This window comes from Engraulis encrasicolus, chromosome 3 (assembly GCF_034702125.1).
Source record: "Engraulis encrasicolus isolate BLACKSEA-1 chromosome 3, IST_EnEncr_1.0, whole genome shotgun sequence".
NCBI classification, from domain to species: Eukaryota; Metazoa; Chordata; class Actinopteri; order Clupeiformes; family Engraulidae; genus Engraulis; species Engraulis encrasicolus.
In genome coordinates this window covers 23,303,508-23,326,007 of record NC_085859.1, presented here as the reverse complement: position 1 = coordinate 23,326,007, position 22,500 = coordinate 23,303,508, and the positions used below count along the sequence as shown (strand labels likewise).

At 44.5% G+C, this 22,500-nt stretch overlaps 1 protein-coding gene across 1 annotated transcript in view; it reads right to left on the bottom strand.

Annotated features, from left to right (window-relative positions):
• Positions 1 to 22,500, bottom strand: part of kcnt1b (potassium sodium-activated channel subfamily T member 1b) — a 96,523-nt gene that overhangs the window by 30,489 nt on the left and 43,534 nt on the right. The window contains exons 16-19 of the mRNA XM_063193587.1: positions 15,133 to 15,282; positions 13,065 to 13,182; positions 12,279 to 12,396; positions 8,277 to 8,496 (exon numbers count right to left, since the gene is read on the bottom strand). Of these exons, the coding sequence (XP_063049657.1) occupies positions 8,277 to 8,496; positions 12,279 to 12,396; positions 13,065 to 13,182; positions 15,133 to 15,282 (606 nt within the window). The remainder of the gene's footprint in view (positions 1 to 8,276; positions 8,497 to 12,278; positions 12,397 to 13,064; positions 13,183 to 15,132; positions 15,283 to 22,500) is intronic.

The following is a 22,500-nucleotide window of genomic DNA, read 5'->3' as shown; positions in this document are numbered from 1 at the left end:
TCATTTAAGAGAGAGACTTTAAATTCATATACGTACTGGAGATACACTACGCAACAGTACATCACACCAAGACACACACCTCACACTGACAAAGATACACCTTTACATCAACATGACTCATTATTGCCACAGATAACACAATTAACAGCCATAGGCGTGAACAAGTAGGGACAAGGTGGTGTTAGAGCACCTGTCCCTTTGCACACTGCACTGTGGTACATACTGTGGTACATCACTGACAGTGACAAAGACACACTGTATCAACATGACAATACTGCACGCAGGGAAGCTGAGAGGGGGGGGGGGACGCAAAGGGGCAAAGGGGTCACTTGTCCCGGGCCTAGGGAGAAAGGAGGCCCAGAAATGGGTCCTCAATGCATTGTTTGTATTGGATTTGGGGCCCTTTCAGATAATTTTGTCCCGTGACCAGCCAAAGCTGTCAGCGTCTCTGACTACAAGACACATTTTACACACACAGATACTCAAGACACACTCCTGTATTCAGATCTAACTCCTAGCTTTCGCTACATTCAACTCTAAAAATTATACAATCTTAAGTTGAGGAACAAATGACTTTCAAAGTTTCAAGCTCAAAAAAGTAGCTGCATACAACACAACTGAACTCTTAAGATGCACTGCATTACGTAACGTTACACAACATCAAAACATTGGTACACACACACACAAACACACACACACACACACACACACACACACACACACACACACACACACAAACACAAACACAAACACAAACACAAACACACACACACACACACACACACACACACACACACACACACACACACACACACACACACAGGTGCTGATGCATACACACCATATGTATGGCTGTGTATGCATGGAACACTTTGCCAAGTCACCTTAACTTCCCTTCCCTCTCCAAACCTGTGGGCCTGAACTGTCACAATAGATGTCAGTCAAAGTAAAAGCCCCCAAAGATACACTGATTTAATGTGACATTCATTGTTTTTCAGTCGTGCCGTGCCTGTGCGTGTGCGTGTGCGTGTACTGTTGCCCAGTGGTCTGGTTGTAACCGCCTGCCACGTGAAATTGTTTTTCTGGGCCAGACATTCTGGGAGCACCCTGTCAAGTCGTCATTCCCAAACAACGTCGATATTGGGTCACGACACAAACTTGGTCTTTCAACTTGCATTTCATTCAATGGAGAATGAAGAGCTGTCTGAGAGTCTAGGCTTTCAGGGGTAGGCTATTTGGTAGAGAATAACCTTGAAACTCACTTCTTTTATTTTATTTCTTTTCATTGAGAACTCTGTATGGGAGGTACACAAAAAAGAAAATGAAGAACAGAACAAAAAATACACTGATCCGTCATCTCTTTTAAAGGGAAATAGAGGCAAGGCCAGGACATTAGCATAAGCTGCGGCAGGAGCCAGCGAGCCAGCAAACTAGCTATATGGCAGAATGTGTTTGCTTTGCTAATAAAACCACAAACAATATACTAAATAAAATACATTAACACTGACCGTCGTCTCTCCCAAAGTCAAATGGAAACACCAACCCACCAAGGCCTGCACATTAATGTTAGAGCCAGCCAGTCAGCTATGGCAGAATACATTTGCTTTCCTCACAAAGCAGAATTTAAAATAAAGCAGTTAAAAGAAAGAAACACACACATTAACACTGTCACCACTTCCAAATAAATATAGACATAGAAGCCAAAGGCAGTCAACCAAGACTAATAAAAACAAACTAAATACTAAATCAAACATTAACACTGACCAGCTTTCCTCTCTTCCAATAAGAAATGGAAACACAAACCAAGACCTGCACATTGATGTTACAGCCAGCTAGCAAGCTAAGCTATTTCACAAAACAGAATATAAATTAGGCCTACTAAATAAAACACATTGATACTGACCGACCGTCTTCACTTTCAAATAGAAATAAAAATAGAATCCAAAGCCAGTTAGCCCTGACAGAGCGTGTTTCTGCTTTGTGTTGTCCTTGTTTATGGGTGATAATAATTATTATAGTTGGAACGAAAAGGCAGCCATGGCTAGGCATCAGTCTGTGCGGCGTTGTGTCGGGAGGCTGTTGGATGCTGTGATTGATTTTGCACTTCAGCAAGGACAAGGTGGAACAGGTCTGCAATAATGGGGCTATTATTCATTAATTCATTTGTTTTTTTTCCTTTCTTTTTTTGCCATGGCAGCGACAGCACTAAAGGACTTTACATAATGAAGTACTTACGGTTCTGGCTGCATACACCACCTCTTTCAGTCTCTCTCAGTCTCTCAAAATCTATCAGTATCTCTCTCTCTCTCTCTCTCTCTCTCTCTCTCTCTCTCTCTCTCTCAGTATCTCTCTCTCTCTCTCTCTCTCTCTCTCTCTCTCTCTCTCTCTCTCTCTCTCTCAGGTGACTCATTTTTAAGAGTCGGTAAGAGCACAGCCTAATGCCATCTGATGGCGGAAAATAAATGTGATTGCTGAAGTCACCCAGACAGGAGAGGTGCTTGCAGTAATGATTCTCTTTCAGTCAACAACAAGCAACAACGGTGAAGGAATGTCTGATCACATTCACTGTGCTGACAACTAGAACGAGAGAGAGGAAGAAGGGGGAGGTAAACAACAGAGAGAGAAAGCGAAAGACAGAGAAAAAGACAGGGGGGGCGGGTACAAGTGGGCGGCACAGCAAAGATGATTGCGTGACCTAGGCATCAAAACCACAGAGAGCAAACACCTAATTTTAACGAGTGTGCCTGTTTTTAGACAGGCTAGCACTCATTAGAGATGAGCTCTCGATGTAAAGAGGAGGACCATGTGACATCCAGTCCCTGCTTCATCATCAGTGCATAAATTAGCACCTGCCTACTGTCTGTGTCCTTGGCTTGGTTGTTCCAGTGTGTGTGTGTGTGTGTGTGTGTGTGTGTGTGTGTGTGTGTGTGTGTGTGTGTGTGTGTGTGTGTGTGTGTGTGTGTGTGTGTGTGTGTGTGTGTGTGTGTTTGTGTGTGAGAGAGAGAGAGAGAATGAAAGAGAGAGAGAGAGAGAAAGAGAGAGAGAGAGAGAGAGAGAGAGAGAGAGAGAGAGAGAGAGAGAGAGAGAGAGAGAGAGAAAGAGAGGGGGGTGCTCTAATGGCAATACAATAGAGACATTGCAGGTGGAACATGAAAAGACATTTATTTTTTATATGAAGGGTGACTGACCACACGTCCTCAATTTCCTGGGACTGCCCCTACTTTTATTGGCCTGTCTGTAGTACTAAAACATTTACAATACTACAACATTCACTTTTACTTATTTAATGGTGTTGGCGGAAGAATAAGGAAAGTCACCTGCTTTTCAGGGACATTGCAAGGAGATTGCACCTTTTTCATCCCTTACATGCCAATCATTGGTAGTACTAAACTACAAAACCATTTATTAAGGTTTGTTATCATTTAGATCATGTGAGGGATTATACTATGCATGTTGTGTTTTCTTTCTTTATTCCTTGTTTTCTTTATTCTTTCACTTTCTTAGGCACATTGAACTGCATCTTTGTATGAAATGCACTATACAAATAAAGTGCCTAGCCTTGCCTATGTAATATGGTATTGGTGTATACAGCTGTCTACAGTATGTAATATGTTGGTAAGGTGAATTAAGGTGGTGATTGATGGTTTAGTGATACCCCATCCTCTATTACAATAGGGAGTGATAGCAGATTTGAGTTGTGTATGTGTACATTTCCTTTTTCTTCTTTCTATGTTATGTCCATGTTATGTGTATGTGTCAGGTATACGCATAGGTACTGTATACATGCCAAGTCCACTGTCATTCTATATGGTTTACTTGTCCGATTCCACACCACACACTACCCCACCCCCCACCCCCTCCCCCTTTTCCTCCTTTCAATCACACTCCTTCTTCTACACTGCTTTAGGCCCCTGACGCTGGTTCACCCTGGTAAATATGCTGTTTTAATCATGATTTGTTGTTGTTGATGTTATTGGTACTGAATTATTGGTTCTATGCAGATCTCAGGGTACCTCACAGCCGGGAGGCAGCTCTTCTCCCCAACCTAGTTTATAAATTGGCAGGGCATTATGACGCTATTGTAATTGCATTGGACTTATTATAGAGCCACTCCATTCCATCACCCCTCCCCTTTTCACATTTCCCCCTTTCCTCACCTACTCCACTCCTCCCCCTTCCTCACCTTCTACACCTCTCCCAACAGAGCCCATCTCCTGACCTGCCCTATGCTGACGGGATGGGGGTGACAGAGCTTCACCTCAGGGCACCTCACAGTAGAAAGGCTGCTCCTCTCTCCCACCTCCTTCATAACAATGTCACCTGATTATGATGCTATTATAATTGTGTTGAACTGTGGTTGATGGTGGAGTCGCTCCATTCCATCACATGCCCCTTTTCCAATTTCCCTATTACCCTTCACCTTCTGCACCTTACGCACCTCAGCAGACCTAGCAGATAGGCTGCTCTCTTCACCCCCATCTAGTTTAGAAACTGTCACCTGATTATAATGGTAATATCATAGTATTGAACTGTGGTTGGTGATGGAGCTTCAGCATCCCAACACACACCCCACATCCACTTGCCCCACCTTCTCTCCATTTGGTGTCCTGCTGAATGCCTATACCCTGACACTGACATGACATGTTTTAATCATGTGTTCCGGCTTGTGTTTGTTGCTATTACTACTTAGGCCGAATTATGATTTCATTATGCTTCTGTGCTGATGTGAAGGCCATGACAGGCTTGGACCTCAGTACAGACCATACAGACAATGCCATCACCTACTTATAATGACATTACAATCGTTTTGAACTGTGGTTGATAGAATAATCCATCACATGCTCCCTTCCCCCTAACCTTCACACACACACACACAGACACACAGACACACACAGACACACAGACACACACACACACACACACACACACACACACACACACACACACACACACACACACACACACACACACACACACACACACACACACACACACACACACAGCTCCCTCCCTTGATTTCCCCTCGGGATTAATAAATGATACTCTACTCCCCACCTTCATGCTTGTTCTTCCATGCCAACTCATCTCCTGCCTGCCCTGTTGAACTGCCCAGACCCTGACACTGCTTCACCCTCATGAATAGTTGAAGTGGGATATGGAAGTAGGAACAGGAAGAACAACACTGAATAAAATGTATAAATCCCACTGGACTTTCATGTTTTCATCAGCAAATGCAAGCCCTGCGCTCGCGGTAGCCTAGGGCCTAATCATTCATTGATAAATCATTAAATGAATTAATAATTTTATCGTGTGTCTGTATGCATTCAAGGGTTTTTCACTGTCTAAAAGTAAAAGCCTGCAACTCCTATGCTTCCACTATGACTACAGTTCTGCTTACCTCAAACACTGCCAAAATGACACTGCAGAAAATCAATAGAAAATAAAAACCACGAGACTTGCCAGAGTCCATTACTTTCATGTTGCTCCAAATACACTTCAAAGGAAGGCTGCCTCAGTGTCTTTACAGTAGGCCTTTATATTCAGTAGGCCTAGTAAGTCAATATTCAAAATATTTCTGAGGTGTCATTACAAAAAGGGAACCGCAATTTATTGCAACTTTCACTTAACACCGCAACAAAATCGCAAAACAAACATGTAAAACGCAACGTTCACCGCTATTTTCTGGAAAACCTTGTGCGACATCAGGCATTTTAGATTGCAACTTAAAAAAATGCCTGCAAATTCCTGGGGGGACTGAAAAATGGATTGTCTGAGTTAAGTGAGGGCGGAGGACGATGCAGGCACGTTGGTATGGAGTGGTGTGTGGTGATGGTGTGGTGGTGTAACCATCATTACAAATTAATCTGTCATGTGACCGCCACTGTAATGAGTTCAGTCTCTTAATGATTTCAGGCAGAGAGCACGGCTAATGTGAATGATATAGCACAGAGGATGAATGATACAGTGCAGCTGAGAGGAAAGCTGAAGATGGAGCCAGACAGAGAATTAGCTCAGGGATGGCCAACTGGAGGCCCGCGGACCTCCTCACTCACTGTGGCCTGTAGATACATACCGTAATATAGTTTTGTTCCAGAAATACAGTATTTTTTCAAGTAAAGTAAAGTGAGATTTTTGCTCTTTTTTTCAAAACAGACATTTTGCCCTGGTTGTTTATCAAAGAAATCATGTTAAAATGTCAAGGTTTAATCAATATTCTGGTATAAAAAATACAAGACAATGTTATTTATCATTTTGTAGCTTCTCTCAGAGTTTAAGTGTGTGGTCATGTGGCCCTCTGAGGGTGGCGAAAAGTTGCCCATCCCTGTATTAGGCTATTAGCAACAGAGAGTGTAGTGCTGGGGGAGGAGATAATCTAGGGTTTTTGCTATTAGTCAGGCATGGGAGATGACTACACTCACTCTCCTTATTGCCGAGAAGCCAACACACACTTCCACAAACAAAATATTTTCTTCTTAAAGTAGCCGTCTTGGATTTCTTGCATTTCCTTTGCGCCAGATAGTCTGGGTTACCTTTGGTTTACCATGGTCAAACCTTAACTGCATCAGCCATCAAACAGAGTTTGCATTGTAAAGTAAGCAATGGCTTCAACTATTGCTCAGGCAGGGCAGGGGTGAGTTTCTCAAAAGAGAAGTTGTTAGCCTGTTAGCAACTTCGGTAGTTGCCAATGGGAAAATGCATTGAAAACAACAAAGTAGCTAATGTAGTAAGCAACTTTGGTTTTGAGAAATTCACCCCGGGTGTTGTGAAGGTGTAGCAGGGGTACACTCTCCCTTCTCTACAGGGCCTAACAGCAGCATCCGCAACAACAATGAGCTAACTCTCATTCCAGACTCAGAGACATTCTATAGAGTGTGTTTGGGCTTTGTCGCTACATTTTGAATTAACGTATCAGTGCAGATGTGTTAGAGGGAGATTGGAATTGTATTCCCACTTGACTACAGAGACAAACAGCACAACATGCATAGCAATGAGTCTGGTTTCTCACGTAATGGTCCAAGTAGGCCCTCAGTGAAGCTTATGGTAATGAGTTAGCCAGAGCTCAAGGTTATAGCACGTAGACCAGGGGCGGAGAAATTGCACACAGGGCCCCAGGGCAAGACACTGATAGGGCCCCCCATAAGGCCTCCAAAGGTCATAATAGGCCCCCACCACCAATACGGGAGGGCCCTGGGACCCGGAGCAATTGCCCTGCTCGCTCCCCCTATAGCTCCGCCCCTGACCTAGACAGGCAAGCTGAATACACTAACTCACCCCACTACAGGGACGAACTAGCCTGGCCAGAAGCCGGAAACGACACACTTCCGCTGAAGTGCTTTCTCCTCACAGGGGTAGTCTGGGTTTGGTATTCCGTTTGTTTACTCTGGTTGACACCTTCACAGCCGTGCTAATCAACTTCAGTAGCCTACCAAGAGGACTGAGTGGAAAATTCACAGGGTTTTGGGAGCCCATGAACAATAACATAATAAAATGTTAACAGGCCACATCTGACCTAGCAGCTAGCTTGCTTCACAGCATCAATCAGTGACCAGAGGGGTGGTTTGTGAGAAATAAAATTACGCAGGTATGGTAAAGTACAAGCGAGACAGTGTGGGAGCGGAACACTATACAACATCTCCTCAGTAACGAGACAAAAAGCAAAATCCATACAGTAGAAATGAGTCTGGTATTCTAATGATGCAGGCAGGCCCAGGGCAAAAATAATGAGCAAGGGAGAGCCAGAAGGCAAATATCCAGACAGTCAAGTAAGGTGAGGAGCACACAGTCTCTCTTCCCTACAGAGAGACAAGTTGAGCGCAGCCCTCAGAAGCACCAGTGTAAGGGTGAGGCAACACACTGATGTGTTCTCTACAGGGAAAGGAGCATCCTTCAGAAGCACCAGTGTAATGGTGTTGTAAAACAACCCATCGCTCCTCGTTGGGAGTGAAGCGTCACCCAGCTACATTATGCTTTCTCTGGCTTTAATACAGTTCTATGTCTACATATTGGCTTTCTTCTTTTTCTTTGTTCTTTTTGATTTTCGTGTATGGCGTCTCATCCTGTTGCTGTACATTACGTTCGCTTTTGCACGCTTTCATGCCTTCTATTCGCTGGTTATTTAATGCCACTTTCATGATCTGTTAGGTTTACTACCTTTTTAGAAATAGAACCCATTTATGTGGCTTCATGAGAAGTGCACTTGCATCTGAAGTGCATTTGCATCTGAACTCTTCATTAGTATGTACATCTAAAGTACATTTGGTTCATACAGTACTCACTCTGGCCCGGCAGGTGTGCCCTCCTCTGAGTCCGACTGTGGCGTCTCGTCCTCCAGGGGGTCGTTGAGGAGTTCGCAGGGCAGGATGGCACTGGAGTCGGCCAGCTCCAGCACGGGCGCGATGCTGGGCCGCCTGCTGCCCGCCCCGTTCTCCGTCGGCACCCCCAGCTTGTTGGGGTCCTCTGGGGCCACGGGGTTCTGCAGGTCTATGGCGACCGTGCCTGTCACACAGAGAATTTTAAGATGTAATTATTTTTTTAATGCTTTTGTTTAGGACAGGACAGTATGAGATTGTGACAGGAAACAAGAGGGAGAGAGAGAGAGAGGGGAAGGATTGGCAAAGAACCTTGGGCCGCAATTAAACCCGGGTTGCTGGCGTAATGGTGCGACGTCGTAGCTCATTGAGTCACTGTAGCCCCTGTGACAGAGAGAATATGGAGGTGGTGCGGGTCGGGGTAACCTGGTTTTACCGTCAAAGAAAAGAGAAAGTTTGGATCCTAGTAGCACTTCAGTTCCTCGTTTTCTTAAAGGGTCACTGTGTGAGATTTTTAGTTGTTTATTTCCAGAATTCATGCTGCCCATTCACTAATGTTACCTTTTTCATGAATACTTACCACCACCATCAAATTCAAATTTCTCATTATGACTGGAAAAATTGCACTTTTCATACATGACAAGGGGGATCTTCTCCATGGTCCGGAATTTTGAATTTCCAAAAATAGCCATTTTTAGCTGCAAAAATGACTGTACTTGGACCATACTAGAAAATATTTGTTTAATATTTAGTAAACTTTCATGTAAAGATCAAATTTGGCATTAGGCAGCCCAATTTCAACAAGCAGCCTAGTTGCAGTACCTTTTTGACCATTTCCTGCACAGTGTCCCTTTAAGTCTGGTCTCCCAATGCCCTTGTACTAATTTCATGAAGAGGGTGTGGAATGGCCGGCTTCACCAACTTCAAGTCAGGGGCGTGACCACTGTTGAAGCTTGACACAATAGGATCAGGTTTTAGCCACTCGGCCAAGAATATCAGAACCAGAGGGTCTAAGATCATACAGATGGCTAAGGCCATGGGGTGGGGCTTCAGGTGGTGGTTGGTGTTGGGTGAAGGTTAAGGTGATAGATTGGGAGAAGGGAAAAGTGGAGGTGGGAGTGGGAGTTGGGTGGTGGTGGGTGTGGGGGTTTGGGTTGGTGAAGTCATAAGGGTATGCAGCAGTAGGAAGGGTGGCATCATGTTGGGGTAGGTAGGAGTCAGCGTGAGGTTGGGTGTGGGAGTTGAGGTAGGATTAGGATGGCATCATTTTGGGGAAAGGGTTTGTGTGGGGTTGGGAGTGGGAGTATATGTGAGGCTAAGGGAGGGGTGGTTGGTGTGGATGCGAGAGAGGGCATATAACACAATTTAAATGCCATCAAGTCATTCCGCAAGTCAAGACTTCCAGCTGGGGGGAGGATTAATAAGCTCAACAAGGCGGAAAGAATCTTCCGGACTCCCACGGTATATTTTACTGTGCTCATTACGGGGCCCAGGCATAATAAAACTATCTGCCTATCTGACTTATGCAGGCAGTTACTTTTTTTTCTTCGCTTGCAATGTTCAATTGGGCCTGCAGTGTCTTCAATGCCATCAATCAGGGAATGAACATTACAGTCGGTTACAGGGAGGCAGGTAGGTGTGTAGAGGGAGAAAGCCAAGGTGAAGACACTAGACCTTGAGTGGAGCTCAGGACTTCATAAGTTGCAAGATGATTGACGAATCAAGAGCATTCTACCAGGCACTTAACATTTTTTTTGTTTTAAATGGCAGTGAATTCATTCTTTGGGGTTCGAGGGTTGGACTAAGGGTGTTACCGTAGATTAGTGTTTCTCAACGGGGGCGGTACAGCCCCCCAGGGGGCGTTGGAGAGCTCTAGGGGGGTGTTGAGAAGGATACAGCTGAAAGGGGGTGGTGCTTAGTTGCCATTGGGGGGCATTAGTCAATTTTTTTTTAACACTAAGGGGGCTGTTGTCAGGCTTATGATGATATCAAGTGGGGCGTGGGAAGGCTTGTGATGATGCCAAGGGGGGCGCTTATTCAAAAAAAGGTTGAGAACCACTGCCGTAGATTGATGCTGGATGCTGCATTTATATAGCCTGGCTCTCGCGCAGACCCTTAGTGCTTCGTGCATCTTCGTTACACTTCGTGAGCTCGCACGAGGCGTGAGAACCTGGGGTCCGTATCTCGAAAGCGTCTTTGCTAACGACGGTAGCAACGTCCTTCGTAAGAGCGACTCATCTCTCTCTCAACAGCGACGCTCACCACTGAATCCAAGGGACTGGTAAGACGGTCTTAAGACGGTCTTAAGGCGGTTAGCAACGTCAATAATCGAGAAACGGACCCCAGGTTAGCTATATACGCTGCATTGACCTAGATGCCTGGAGCTGCATAGACGCAGCATTCAGGCTCATGAGATTTGTTTTTGATTTTAAAACTGTTAGTATGTTACTGCTGAATGAACATATTCTAATACGAGAGGATGGTCTTAGCTTTTAAATGTATCTCATTTCATGTTTTTATGTGCTTCGAAGGTTGTGATGTGTACGTTTTTATAGGCAATTTCCCAAAAAGTGCTTCGGCATTTAGCAGGCATTTTTTGCAGGTGCCTTAGGTTAAAATGGGTTAAACTCCCTAAGTGTTGAATCAATATTACAAAATGTACTGTTTGATCATTCCAAAACGTTACTTGCTCCAAACACAAAAAAAAACATGAATCATTTACAGTATAGCTTACAATGTCGTTCGCTTGACTGTTCAGTCTTTGAGTGGCATGTGAAGCTTCATGGCATACATTTTTAGGAAGGTTGTATATATGATTCATACAGTATTTGCTGGTTGCCTATTGGATTGTTGTAAATGTGATTGTCTTTTGTACTGTTGCACTGTTTCCATCTCTGCTGGCTTGTTTGTTCCAAAACACTTCTCTTTGAACTCCTAGTGTACTTCATGTACTTGTACTGCTATTTATAACTACATATACAGACAACATGCTGCCAATGAGTTGCTTTCCTTATTCTTAAACACCTGTGAAATATGTGGACCATGTTGCAATATATAATTGAAATGTAAAAGCAACAAACAACCTGATAATGTTTTGCTTGGGCTATGAATTTATTATGGTGCATGTCGAGTGACATGTACAGACATTGAAATATTTATATTGAACACATCGAGGAGTAAGGAGGGGGATGGAACGTGTTTGCTCATATTAGAGAGAAACACTGCAGGTGGTGCACATTCACTAATCTGTCACTCATGACGCGCACAAAAACACACATACATGTACACTCTCAGGTAACAACCCACTTCATTACAAATGCACGCACGTATGCACATATGCACCTATGCACACACGCACGCACACACACACACACACGCGCGTGCGTGCGCAGATACGCACACACACACACACACACATACACACACAGACACACACACACACACACACACACACACACACACACACACACACACACACACACACACGTTTGTATGAGCATCTTTTTGTGAGGACCTTCCTCCACTGACTCCCATTATAATGAAACTAGTGAATGCTAAAACCGTTCCCTGACTAAAACAATCCCTATCCCTAAACTATCAATGAAACATTTTTTTTTCACTTTTAGCTTTTTTCACCAACTACAAAACAACTGAGGAAGAACATGTTAAATGGCTATGAGGACCAATCAAAATGGTGGTTTAACTGCTACACATGTCCCCTCACTCACCCATGCTGGCCATGATGCTCTGTACCCACCACCCCACACACAGACACAGACACAGACACAGACACAGACACAGACACAGACACAGACACAGACACACACACACACACACACACACACACACACACACACAGAGACTAAGGTGTCCTCCTCCTCACCCATGCTGGCGATGATGCTCTGTACCCACCTCCCCTTAACACACACACACACACACACACACAGACTAAGGTGTCCTCCTCCTCACCCATGCTGGCGATGATGCTCTGTACAGGCAGGCGTGACGGGGCGTCGTACAGGCTCCCGGTGGCCAGGCCCCTGTTGTTCTTCTCCTCCTCCTTAAAGATGAACGCAGAGTTCTCCTCCTACACACACACACACACACACACACACACACACACACACACACACACACACACATGCATAACACATACACATGCATGACACATACACATGCATGACACATACACATGCATGACACACACACACACACACACACACACACACACACACACACACACACACACACACACACACACACACACACACACACACACACACGAATTACCATCCACACATACAGTATACACATGTAAACAAATACACACTCACAATAACATAACAAACAAGTGAATGCAACCACATGCATATTCGTACACACAAACACATAGACAGACACATAGACAGACACAGACACAGACACACACAGACACACACACACAGAAACACAGACACACAGACATACACACAGACACATACACAGACACACACACACACACACACACACACACACACACACACACACACACACACACACACACACACACACACACACACACACACACACACACACACACACACACACACAGATACACACACACACACACACACACACACAGATACACACACACACACACACACAGATACACACACACACACAGACAGACACACACACACACACAGACAGACAGACACACACACATACACACACACACACACACACACACACACACAGACACACACACAGGCGTACCTTGGTGATGTTGATGTAGTAACAGGTGTCTGTGGCTGCCATGATGTGTCGTGGGCCCGGGTTCAACAGGATGCTCTTATTCTCCTCTCGCTTCACGCCAATCAGGCACACACCATACCTGGAAAACCACACACACACACGCACGCACACGCACACACACATACACACACACACACACACACACACACACACACACACACACACACACACACACACACACACACACACACACACACACACACACACACACACACACACACACACACACACATGCACGTCAATGCAGTTTCAAGGTAACAACCTGCACAGTGTGTCTCCCTGGAGGCATGGGCACATGTGATGTTATGACATGATGCTGCCAGCATACACTACACACACTAACAAGCCTCCCAGCTCCACACTGGCCATGGACATAGCCAGGGAAAAAGAAAACAGCTGAAATATTAAATAGCCTCATTAAATAGGGCGGCACACACGTGCTAAAATATTTAAATAAAACGTGAAAAGGTTATTTATGTAGTCATGACATTATTCATCACACAGTGTTCATAAAATAGGGAAAAAAATGAACTTACGCTTGAGGTTATTAAACCACGGGTCATTAAGTAGAGCCCCCGTAAAAAAATAAATAAAAAAAACAGAATGAGGCATAAATATGCTGGTGGCATACAGATGCCTCTAGGGAGCGTTGGAATGGAGTGGAGTTGGGGGGTGGGGGGAAGCCCGCTGACAAGTGGGGACAAAGGGGTATATTGTCCCAGGCCCAGTGAGACAGGGGGCCCAGACTTGGGTCCCCATTACATTGTATGTATTGGGTAAGGGGGCCGTTGAGATAACTCTGTCCTGGGCCCTGGGGAATCTGTCAGTGACCCTGGGTGGGGTTGGGGGGTGGTAACACACAAGTTCACCACAAAGCACGCACATGAGCAGCAGGCACTGTGGGAGATGGACACAAGGACAGCGGATGAATACATTCGCAAGGACAGTGGACACATGTGCAGTGGACACAGTGTACAAAAAGGAGAAAGACTTCAGGGCCATGTGAGAATAGAGGGCTCTGCTGAACTTCACATGTGTTGTTGAACTTTTTTGAGCCAAATATATTCCTTACCCTTCTAAAATCCTGTGGTGAAACGGCAGGGTAACACTATCAACCACCCATGAGCATGACAGGAGCCAACAACTGTACCCCCTGTAGTTGGTACTCAATCCTGTAGTTACAGACCCTCTACACCAGGGCTATGATAATGGTGGCCCTGGGGCTAGATGCGGCCCTTGGAAGGCAAGGTTCAGGCCCCCCACGAGGTCAGAACAAAATGAAAACAAATATGTGTGCTATCAGTGTCTTGGCGTAATTTGCAATCACTAACGCTTCAGGTTAGGGATATTTCTCCTATGCATTCACGTGAGAGTGTAATCTGAAATAGTCTCATTATAGACCATCACAAGGCTACTAAGAAATAGAGAAGCGATTATCTGTTCCGTCTGGAAAGTTATCCGCTTGTTTTGCACCCTCACCTTGGATATCGTGCTGCATGCGGTTACATATAAACGATACAATAAAATTCTATGTTCGGCCCCTTTACTGGTAGGAATTTGGAAAAACTGGCCCTCAGTGACATTTAATTGAATACCCCTGCTCTACACGAAATTTGTACAACTGGTTGGGCAAGACTAGGCTGCAGTTAACAGTGAGTTTGTAGAATCTGGGTTGCTCTTATGCCCAACGGTTTGAAGGCTTCTTGGGTTTGGGTGCTCTTTAGTCCAAGGCATTGTACATTCTTAGTCAAGAAATGAGAACTAAAATCTCTGACTAAAGCACCCCAAATTAAAATGTCTGTATTATTTAGGACAAGTCTTACATGGACGCATGAGTGCCTTCTTCAGGGCAGTAACACAAAACAAGAGAGTAGTGTATTTATGCACGAAGGCACTCACGTCCACGTAGGACTTGTCCTAAATAATAAAGACATTCTAATTTGAAGTGCCTTAGTCAGAGATTTCAATTCTCGTTGTTGACTCTGGGTGCAGTTAACGGTGTCAGAAAGTGTGTGTGTCTCCTGCTTACTTCTTGTGGGCATGAAAGGAGGCGTAGGTGAAACTCTTGCCGTCGTACTCCCCGAAGAACTTGCTATCGCACAGGCGGATATGGTAGACCTCGTTACCCGAGCAACGGCCGTAGGTCCGCTGCCAGGCCTCTGGAGAGAGCATACCCTCCCTGCAAGAAGAGAGAAGAGAAGAGACATCAACTGACCTGATACACGGTAAAAAACAAGAGTTCAGATGCAAAACCCCCTAAGTGCCTTTTCAGAAAATAATCTTAATTCATTTTTACTTAATACAAAGCTATCAAAATTGCATATTTTTTTATTTTATTCATGTAATATAACTATTTATATGTATTATCAAGTACATAAATGTAAACCAAACCAACAACGGGGTTCTCTAAAAATATAGAAGTGCAGGTCTTCAGAAATGGAGTTAGGGGGTTTTGCATCTGAACTCTTCAAATGCAGCGTTAATTCAGCAATCAGAGAATATTCTTGGTTAAAATGCGGGGCAGCCTTGGGCTAGTGGTTAGAGTTGGTCTTTCAATCTAGGGGTTGCAGGTTCGAATCCCCCCTGACCTCTCCCGACATCTCCATCCATGGCTGAAGTGCCCTTGAGCAAGGCACCTACAGTAACCCCACATTGCTCCATTGACTGTAACCAATATCCTGACAAATAATAACTGTAAGTCGCTTTGAATAAAATGAAAGCGTCAGCTAAGTGTAATGTAATGTTAAAATCAACTCTTTAAGTATTGAATAAACACTGGCGTTTTACTGTGTAAGAAAACCCAAAGCCTGAGAGCAAGACTACGGCACAGAGGGACCTAAATGCAGCAGCAGCATCAGTTGACCTGCTGAGGGAGAAAGTAACGCTGTAGAACAAGATTTCACTAGTTCGCCCTTGGGTGCTAGGGGTACAGTAGGCATGTATCGCATGTCAGCTGGCCTCTGTCCTAGGATGGTTTAAGCCGGCGATCATACGGGATGAGCAGGTCCACATTAAAGCACAGGCTAGATAGGGCTCTTACCTAGGGGCACCCACCTGCCAGGGGCACCCACCTGCCAGAAGCCCCCCGATTGGCCAAAAGTGAGAAATTCAGAATTGTGACAAGATGCAATATGGACAAAAAACATCTATTATGTTGAATAAAGTTGGTAGACATGTTATCTTTAATTCCTAGCTCCTAATTATAACACTGTCAATGTAAATTCATCGCAAAATTTGCCGTCCGGGGGGGCCTACAGCAACCTGTAGTCTAGAGGCCCCAGGCCATCTTAATCCAGCCCTGGGGGTGAGGCATACATATAAGAGGGATGCTTGGTGCACAAAGTTGACATTTGTCATTTGGTCCAATTGCTACAGTTCGTGTAGCCCAACATGAACAAGATACTAGCCTCACAGGAAAAAACAACAATAACTGCAAGTGACAGTAGCACTGTCACAGGAAGTTTTGGTTTCAATTACTGGCATGTGAGACATAGAGACTTGCAATCGGGACAGGAAGGAAGTGCCAATCTAGAGATGCACAAAAAACGCAAAGCTCTTTCTTTGTGAGCATCAAAAGCCGCAAAGGGGTGCATCACGTAACCGCTGAATGACTCTGAGGCACTAAGAAGACAGCATCAACCCCTTGATAAATACAAGTGGGTGGATGTACAGCATTGCTTTGCCTGAGCCATCAAAATACAGTATTCATTATTCATCTGTCTGAGTGGGATTAATTAAAAAATGTTCTGGAATGCCGACAAGAGAGCATCAAATCCTGACAGAGAGTTAAATGAGGGAGTGACTCTGTGGGGACAACCCCCATTCCCATCCTCAAGTGTAAAGCTAGGTTTATAGTCCTACTTGTCCTTAGGAGTCTTCAAAACATTCTTGTCTCCGTAAAGGCTTAATTAGTGATTATTAGTAAGTAATGTCATTATGGTGTAATTTAGGCTTTTTTTTTCAGCAAACAGTGAGCTGGATCATTGGCGATCCCAACTGCATCAAAAGGCACCACATAACCCCCGCCTGAAAGGTAGTGGCCCCTTAATGCACGCCGTACAGCACCATCTGAGGCACTCTGTAATAGTCATTGAAAGGTTCATTACCATAGTACTACTCTACTAAGACATGACACATAGCCTTAAGTAATGCACAACGACTTGGCCATTGCCTTTCTGGTAACAACAAATTCATAACGCCGTATTTTAACGGGCTAATTACAAATTAGAGGTGCTCCGATCACCATTTTTTGGCCCGATCACCGATACCGATCACCAAAAATCTTTATCTGCCGATCACCGATCATTGCCGATCACAGAAATTATTTCCTATTTTTTTAATAGCCTATTAATTATCCTTATTGAATATTTCTGCCCATAAACCAATCAATCTTAATTTGCACATGTCGCTTTCACAATGTAGGCCTATTATTAGGCTATTACTATTATGATTATTATTATTATTGTTATTATTATTATTATTATTATTATTATTATTATTATTATTATTAGGCTATTATTATTATTATTATTATCTTTCAGCTCTTTCAGACTAGTGTTGGTAATATAGCCTACAAGTAAGTCTACAGTATTAATCAATTTATAAGTTATTGCATATAATTACTAAACTATTTAAGATTGAATTGAAACTGAAACATTACATCAATTTATAAGTTATTGCATATAATTACTTAACTATTTGAGATTGAATTGAAGCTCAGACACCTGGATCTCAGTCTCTCGTCTTCTGCATACGAGAAAAAACCCTGTCTCTTTAAATGAGCAGCCTCGTGAGGAGAGCCCCTCCCCTCTCTGTCACTCACTGTCCACAGCTGCAGTGCTCCGCGACCGTTCTGCTCTCTCCCTCTCACTTCTGTCGCCGTTTGGCGTTTCAGCGACTATCAAACTAATCGACTGACTGTCAATTACAACTTTGAAAACAATAACGTTGGCATGCTTGTGCGGACAACGTGAACTTGTCGCGCGCTGACCGAGGCAACTACACAGGTTATAACATAAAATGGCTAACGGGCGAGAAGTAGTCTATCGCAAATTACATTGTGACTGAAACACTTGAGATTCTACATACACAAAACAAGAAAAAAAAACTTCACTTGAAAGAACAGGGAACACGCACAACACAGCGTGTCTGCGAGGAAAGCTCTTTCTCTGTAACACTGTCATAGAATGTAGTCCCTGCACAGACTCATTGAGTTTCACCGTCCATTCTCCCTAGTTGCTGTTTGGTGTTGCAGCGACTACAAAACTAATGACCTGGCTGTCCATTAGACTACAACTTTAAAAACAATACAGTTGATGGTTGTTTTGGAAACGTTTAGTTGTTGCGTGCTGACAGGCTGTAACTCAAAATAGTGAACATGGCGAGACTGACACGTCATTCACAAATTACAAGCGTCATGTAAACTGCGCATGGATCGGAAAATCAGATCATTGTTGATGCAGATATGATTATAAATGGTGAAAATGAAGGAGGGAATTCCAAAAAGTTAAAGACAAGTAAAGATGCCTTATTTTGGTGCAGCAGCTGTGCAGAGCCAGCACCTAGGCTACATGCAGGCAGCGCCAGGTGTAAAGGCGAAATGGTTGCGTGAGGAATTTAATATCTCTGGATCGGTTTTTTGATCGGCATGTTTTTCCGATCACCGATCAGGCTATTTTTGGCCATTATCGGCCGAGCATGATCGGCTGCCGAGCAATCGGAGCACCTCTATTACAAATATTCTGGAACACAGTGTCTTAACTGCAAGAGACTGGGCGACTGCTGCATAAACAGTTTATCGCATGGTGAATCCGTAGATTTTGTTTATTACGTTATGTAAGCTAGCCACAAATTCAACTGTCAACGCCATCGTGAAGTGACAGCGCAAGAAAATAACTTGTAAATAAATAATGAAATAAATGACTTGGCGCTCTACATTCAGTTATGACAGTTAAGGTCATGTTCAGTTAGGACAGTCCAACAGTAAAAATAATGAAAATAGTCAGTTGCGTCTTGCAGTTAGGGCGCAGTGACACTAACAGGAAATCCCCTATCCCCTCCACCCCCCGCCCCACGTGTCTCTGTGTCTTCAAAACATTCTTGTCTGCATACAGGATTAATTAATGATAAGTAATGTCTTTGCAATGTTGCTATGGTATAGTGGAGCCTTTCCAGTGGGCAGTGAGTTGAATTAAAACTAAGCAATCGCATCTGCAGAAAAAGTCAAAACAGAAAGTAATGAAAACAGTCGGCTGCTTCAATTGCACTGTTACGATGCAGTGTAACACTGACAAAAGAGCATCAATGCAGCAAGACAGGAAACCCAGCCCCTCCGCCCCACATGTCTCAGTGTCCTTAAAACAGCCTCGTCTCTGCGTAGGATTAATTAGTGATGGTTAGGGTGTTTCGGCACTATTCCTCCTATACAGTACATCACCCCACCGTGGGGACGGCTCTATGGCTGCACGACTTCACAGCGCTGAGGGGACGCCGGCCCCCATTTCATTAGCAGATCATCACACAGGGCCACTAAGTGACGGCATTAAATGGGATAAGTGCCACAGAAGACAGTGTCAGCTTTGTAGATAAGCATCAAGAGGCTCAACATGAAGGCTGGGAGCTACAGGCAGCAAGTCATTTGGGGAGACACAGGGTGGGGGAGGCGATGGGAGGCGATGGGATGGGAGGATTGTGTGTGTGTGTGTGTGTGTGTGTGTGTGTGTGTGTGTGTGTGTGTGTGTGTGTGTGTGTGTGTGTGTGTGTGTGTGTGTGTGTGTGTGTGTGTGCGTGTGTGTGCGTGTGTGTGTGTGCGTGTGTGTGTGTGTCTGTGTGTCTGTGTGTCTGTGTGTGTGCGTGTGTGTGTGCGTATGTGTGTGTGCACATGCATGCGCGTGTGTGTGCTTGTGTGTGTGTGTTTGTGTGTGAGTGTGCGTGAATGTGTGTGTGTCTGTGTGCGTGTGTGCATGCGGAAGTGCTTCAAGATGAAAAAGAGTATTAAAGAAGTCTTATCTAACCGTACAGATATTGAGCCATTTTCAACACCTCCTGACGTGATCTGACCTTATTTAACGGCAGAACAGAATCTGCTGTCTCTCCACTGTGTCAGTCACTGTCTACTCTTCACTACTACTCTTCACTGATCATGTACTGTACCGTACATGTTATTCTGGTGGAGCAGTGGAACCCTCTGTTTTGTCTGTTCCGTGGCAGTGTCCGTTTCACAATGTCTACTGTGCGCCCTTCGAAGTGTTTCAGCCTTCGTGGTCATGCCCAGTGATTGGATACTCTGCAGAGTTCACCAAAGAGTATCCAATCACTGGACGTGACTACGAAGGCTGACACACTACCAAGGCTCATACACTTGACATTGGGAAATGGTGAGTATCTGGCTCCCTAATTGCCGCTGATACATGACAATGTACATCAGGGGTATTCAATTACATTTCAACGAGGGCCATTTTTTCACATTACTTCCAGTAAAGGGGCCGAACTATACATATGTATTATGGTTGCCGACTGTCAATGAAGAAAATATGGGAGACTTCATTGAAGTGGAGGGACTGGGGGTCCTCCCCCAGAAAATGTTGCCTTTCTTAGATGTAATTTCCTGCATTTTAACATCTCGTGTCCAGTTTCAGCATGATAATGGAGCCCATACTTTTATCTCTTCTCATCTTTTATCTCGATTCTGTACTTGAAGGGGCTTGAAGGGGGCCAGAACCTTGCTGTCCAAGGGCCGCATCTGGCCCCAGGGCCGCCATTTGAATAGCCCTGATGTACATTATCCCTACTCAACTAGTAGTGACCCACGGGTCAGATCTGGCCTGTTTAACATTTTCTACAACCAAGCAATGGACTTAAAACTGAATGTGCTTCAATTACAGTGCCCTCCATAATTATTGGCACCTGGTTGAGATGTGTTAAAAGCCTTCAAATAAATTCAGTGTTTATTGCAGAAGAATACTGTCACACTGAAAATTTTTGGAAAATGTAGCCTTCAACTCAAATGAATTGTAGGAAAATAAAAAAAAATCCCTGACTAAAAAATAATTATTTTTCATTAAATCACCTGTTCCACAATTATTGGCACCCTTAACAATTCCCAGGAAATAAATATAATTGAAGCATGCCTGTCATTTCTACAGTAGTTTACAAAGTTTACCAGAGTATGTAGGAACATTTAATTAGTAATTCATCACTTCCTGTTTCCCTGGGGTATAAATATGACGTGACACCGAGGCCATTTCTCTTATCCACTCTTAAACATGGGAAAGACAAAAAAGTTTCCTCACCCACAATCATAAACGCAAACGTCTGGAGTTCGCCCAGCGGTATTGGGGCTTCAACTGGGACCGTGTGCTTTGGTCAGATGAGACCAAGATTGAGCTTTTTGGCAACAAACACTCTAAGTGGGTCTGGCGTGCCACGAAAGATGTGCATGCTGAAAAGCACCTCATACCCACTGTGAAGTATGGGGGTGGGTCAGTGATGCTGTGGGGCTGTTTCGCTTCCAAAGGCCCTGGGAAGCTTGTTAGGGTGCATGGCATCATGAATGCTTTGAAATACCAGGACATTTTTAAATCAAAATCTGTTTGCCCCTCTGCCAAAAAGCTGAAGATGGGTCGTCACTGGGTCTTTCAGCAAGACAAATGACCCTAAACATATGGCCAAATCTACACAGAAATGGTTAACCAGACACAAAATCAAGCTCCTCCCATGGCCATCTCAGTCCCCAGACCTCAACCCCATTAGCCTTGGTCTCATTAGCCGCGCTTCAGCGGCCCGGGGCCGCCCGGGGCTCAGGAGAGTGGCCGGCTCGGAGCTGCCGGCCCGGGCCATTTTTTGCCTGATCGGACTCATAGCCGACCCCAGGCACATTCAGGTACACGCCTTGTTTGTGAAACGTCAGTCGGGCACAGCCCACTTTCGCCCCAAATCACAGAAGGACAACAACAGAACAACGACAAAGAAGGAGAATAAGAGCAAACTCTGCTGGAGCAGGTCGCCGTTTGGCTCGTAGCCTACGGACAAAGACGACAAGAACTGCAAAGAAAATGGCTTGCCTTTCAAGAACAGTTTTATTACATGGCAAAGTTGTCGATTCAGAAGCTGTATCGGACGCAGCGCATGTTAAGAACACAAAGACGCATGAAAATACGAGCAGCTCGACAACTGAGAGTGAACAGAAGGAGACGTGCGAACATGCCCAGTTAATCCCCCCAATCGCGCACAGAAGCATGAGCCCCGGACATAGCGAGACATGAATGTGCAGGTAATTGAATAAGTTACCATGTGAAAGGAGACCAAATCCCTGAGACATAGCACCTTCATCAGTTGCTATAGAAAATTATGAGCCCCGGACATAGCGACACACCCCCTCGTTGCGGCGTGCCACCTG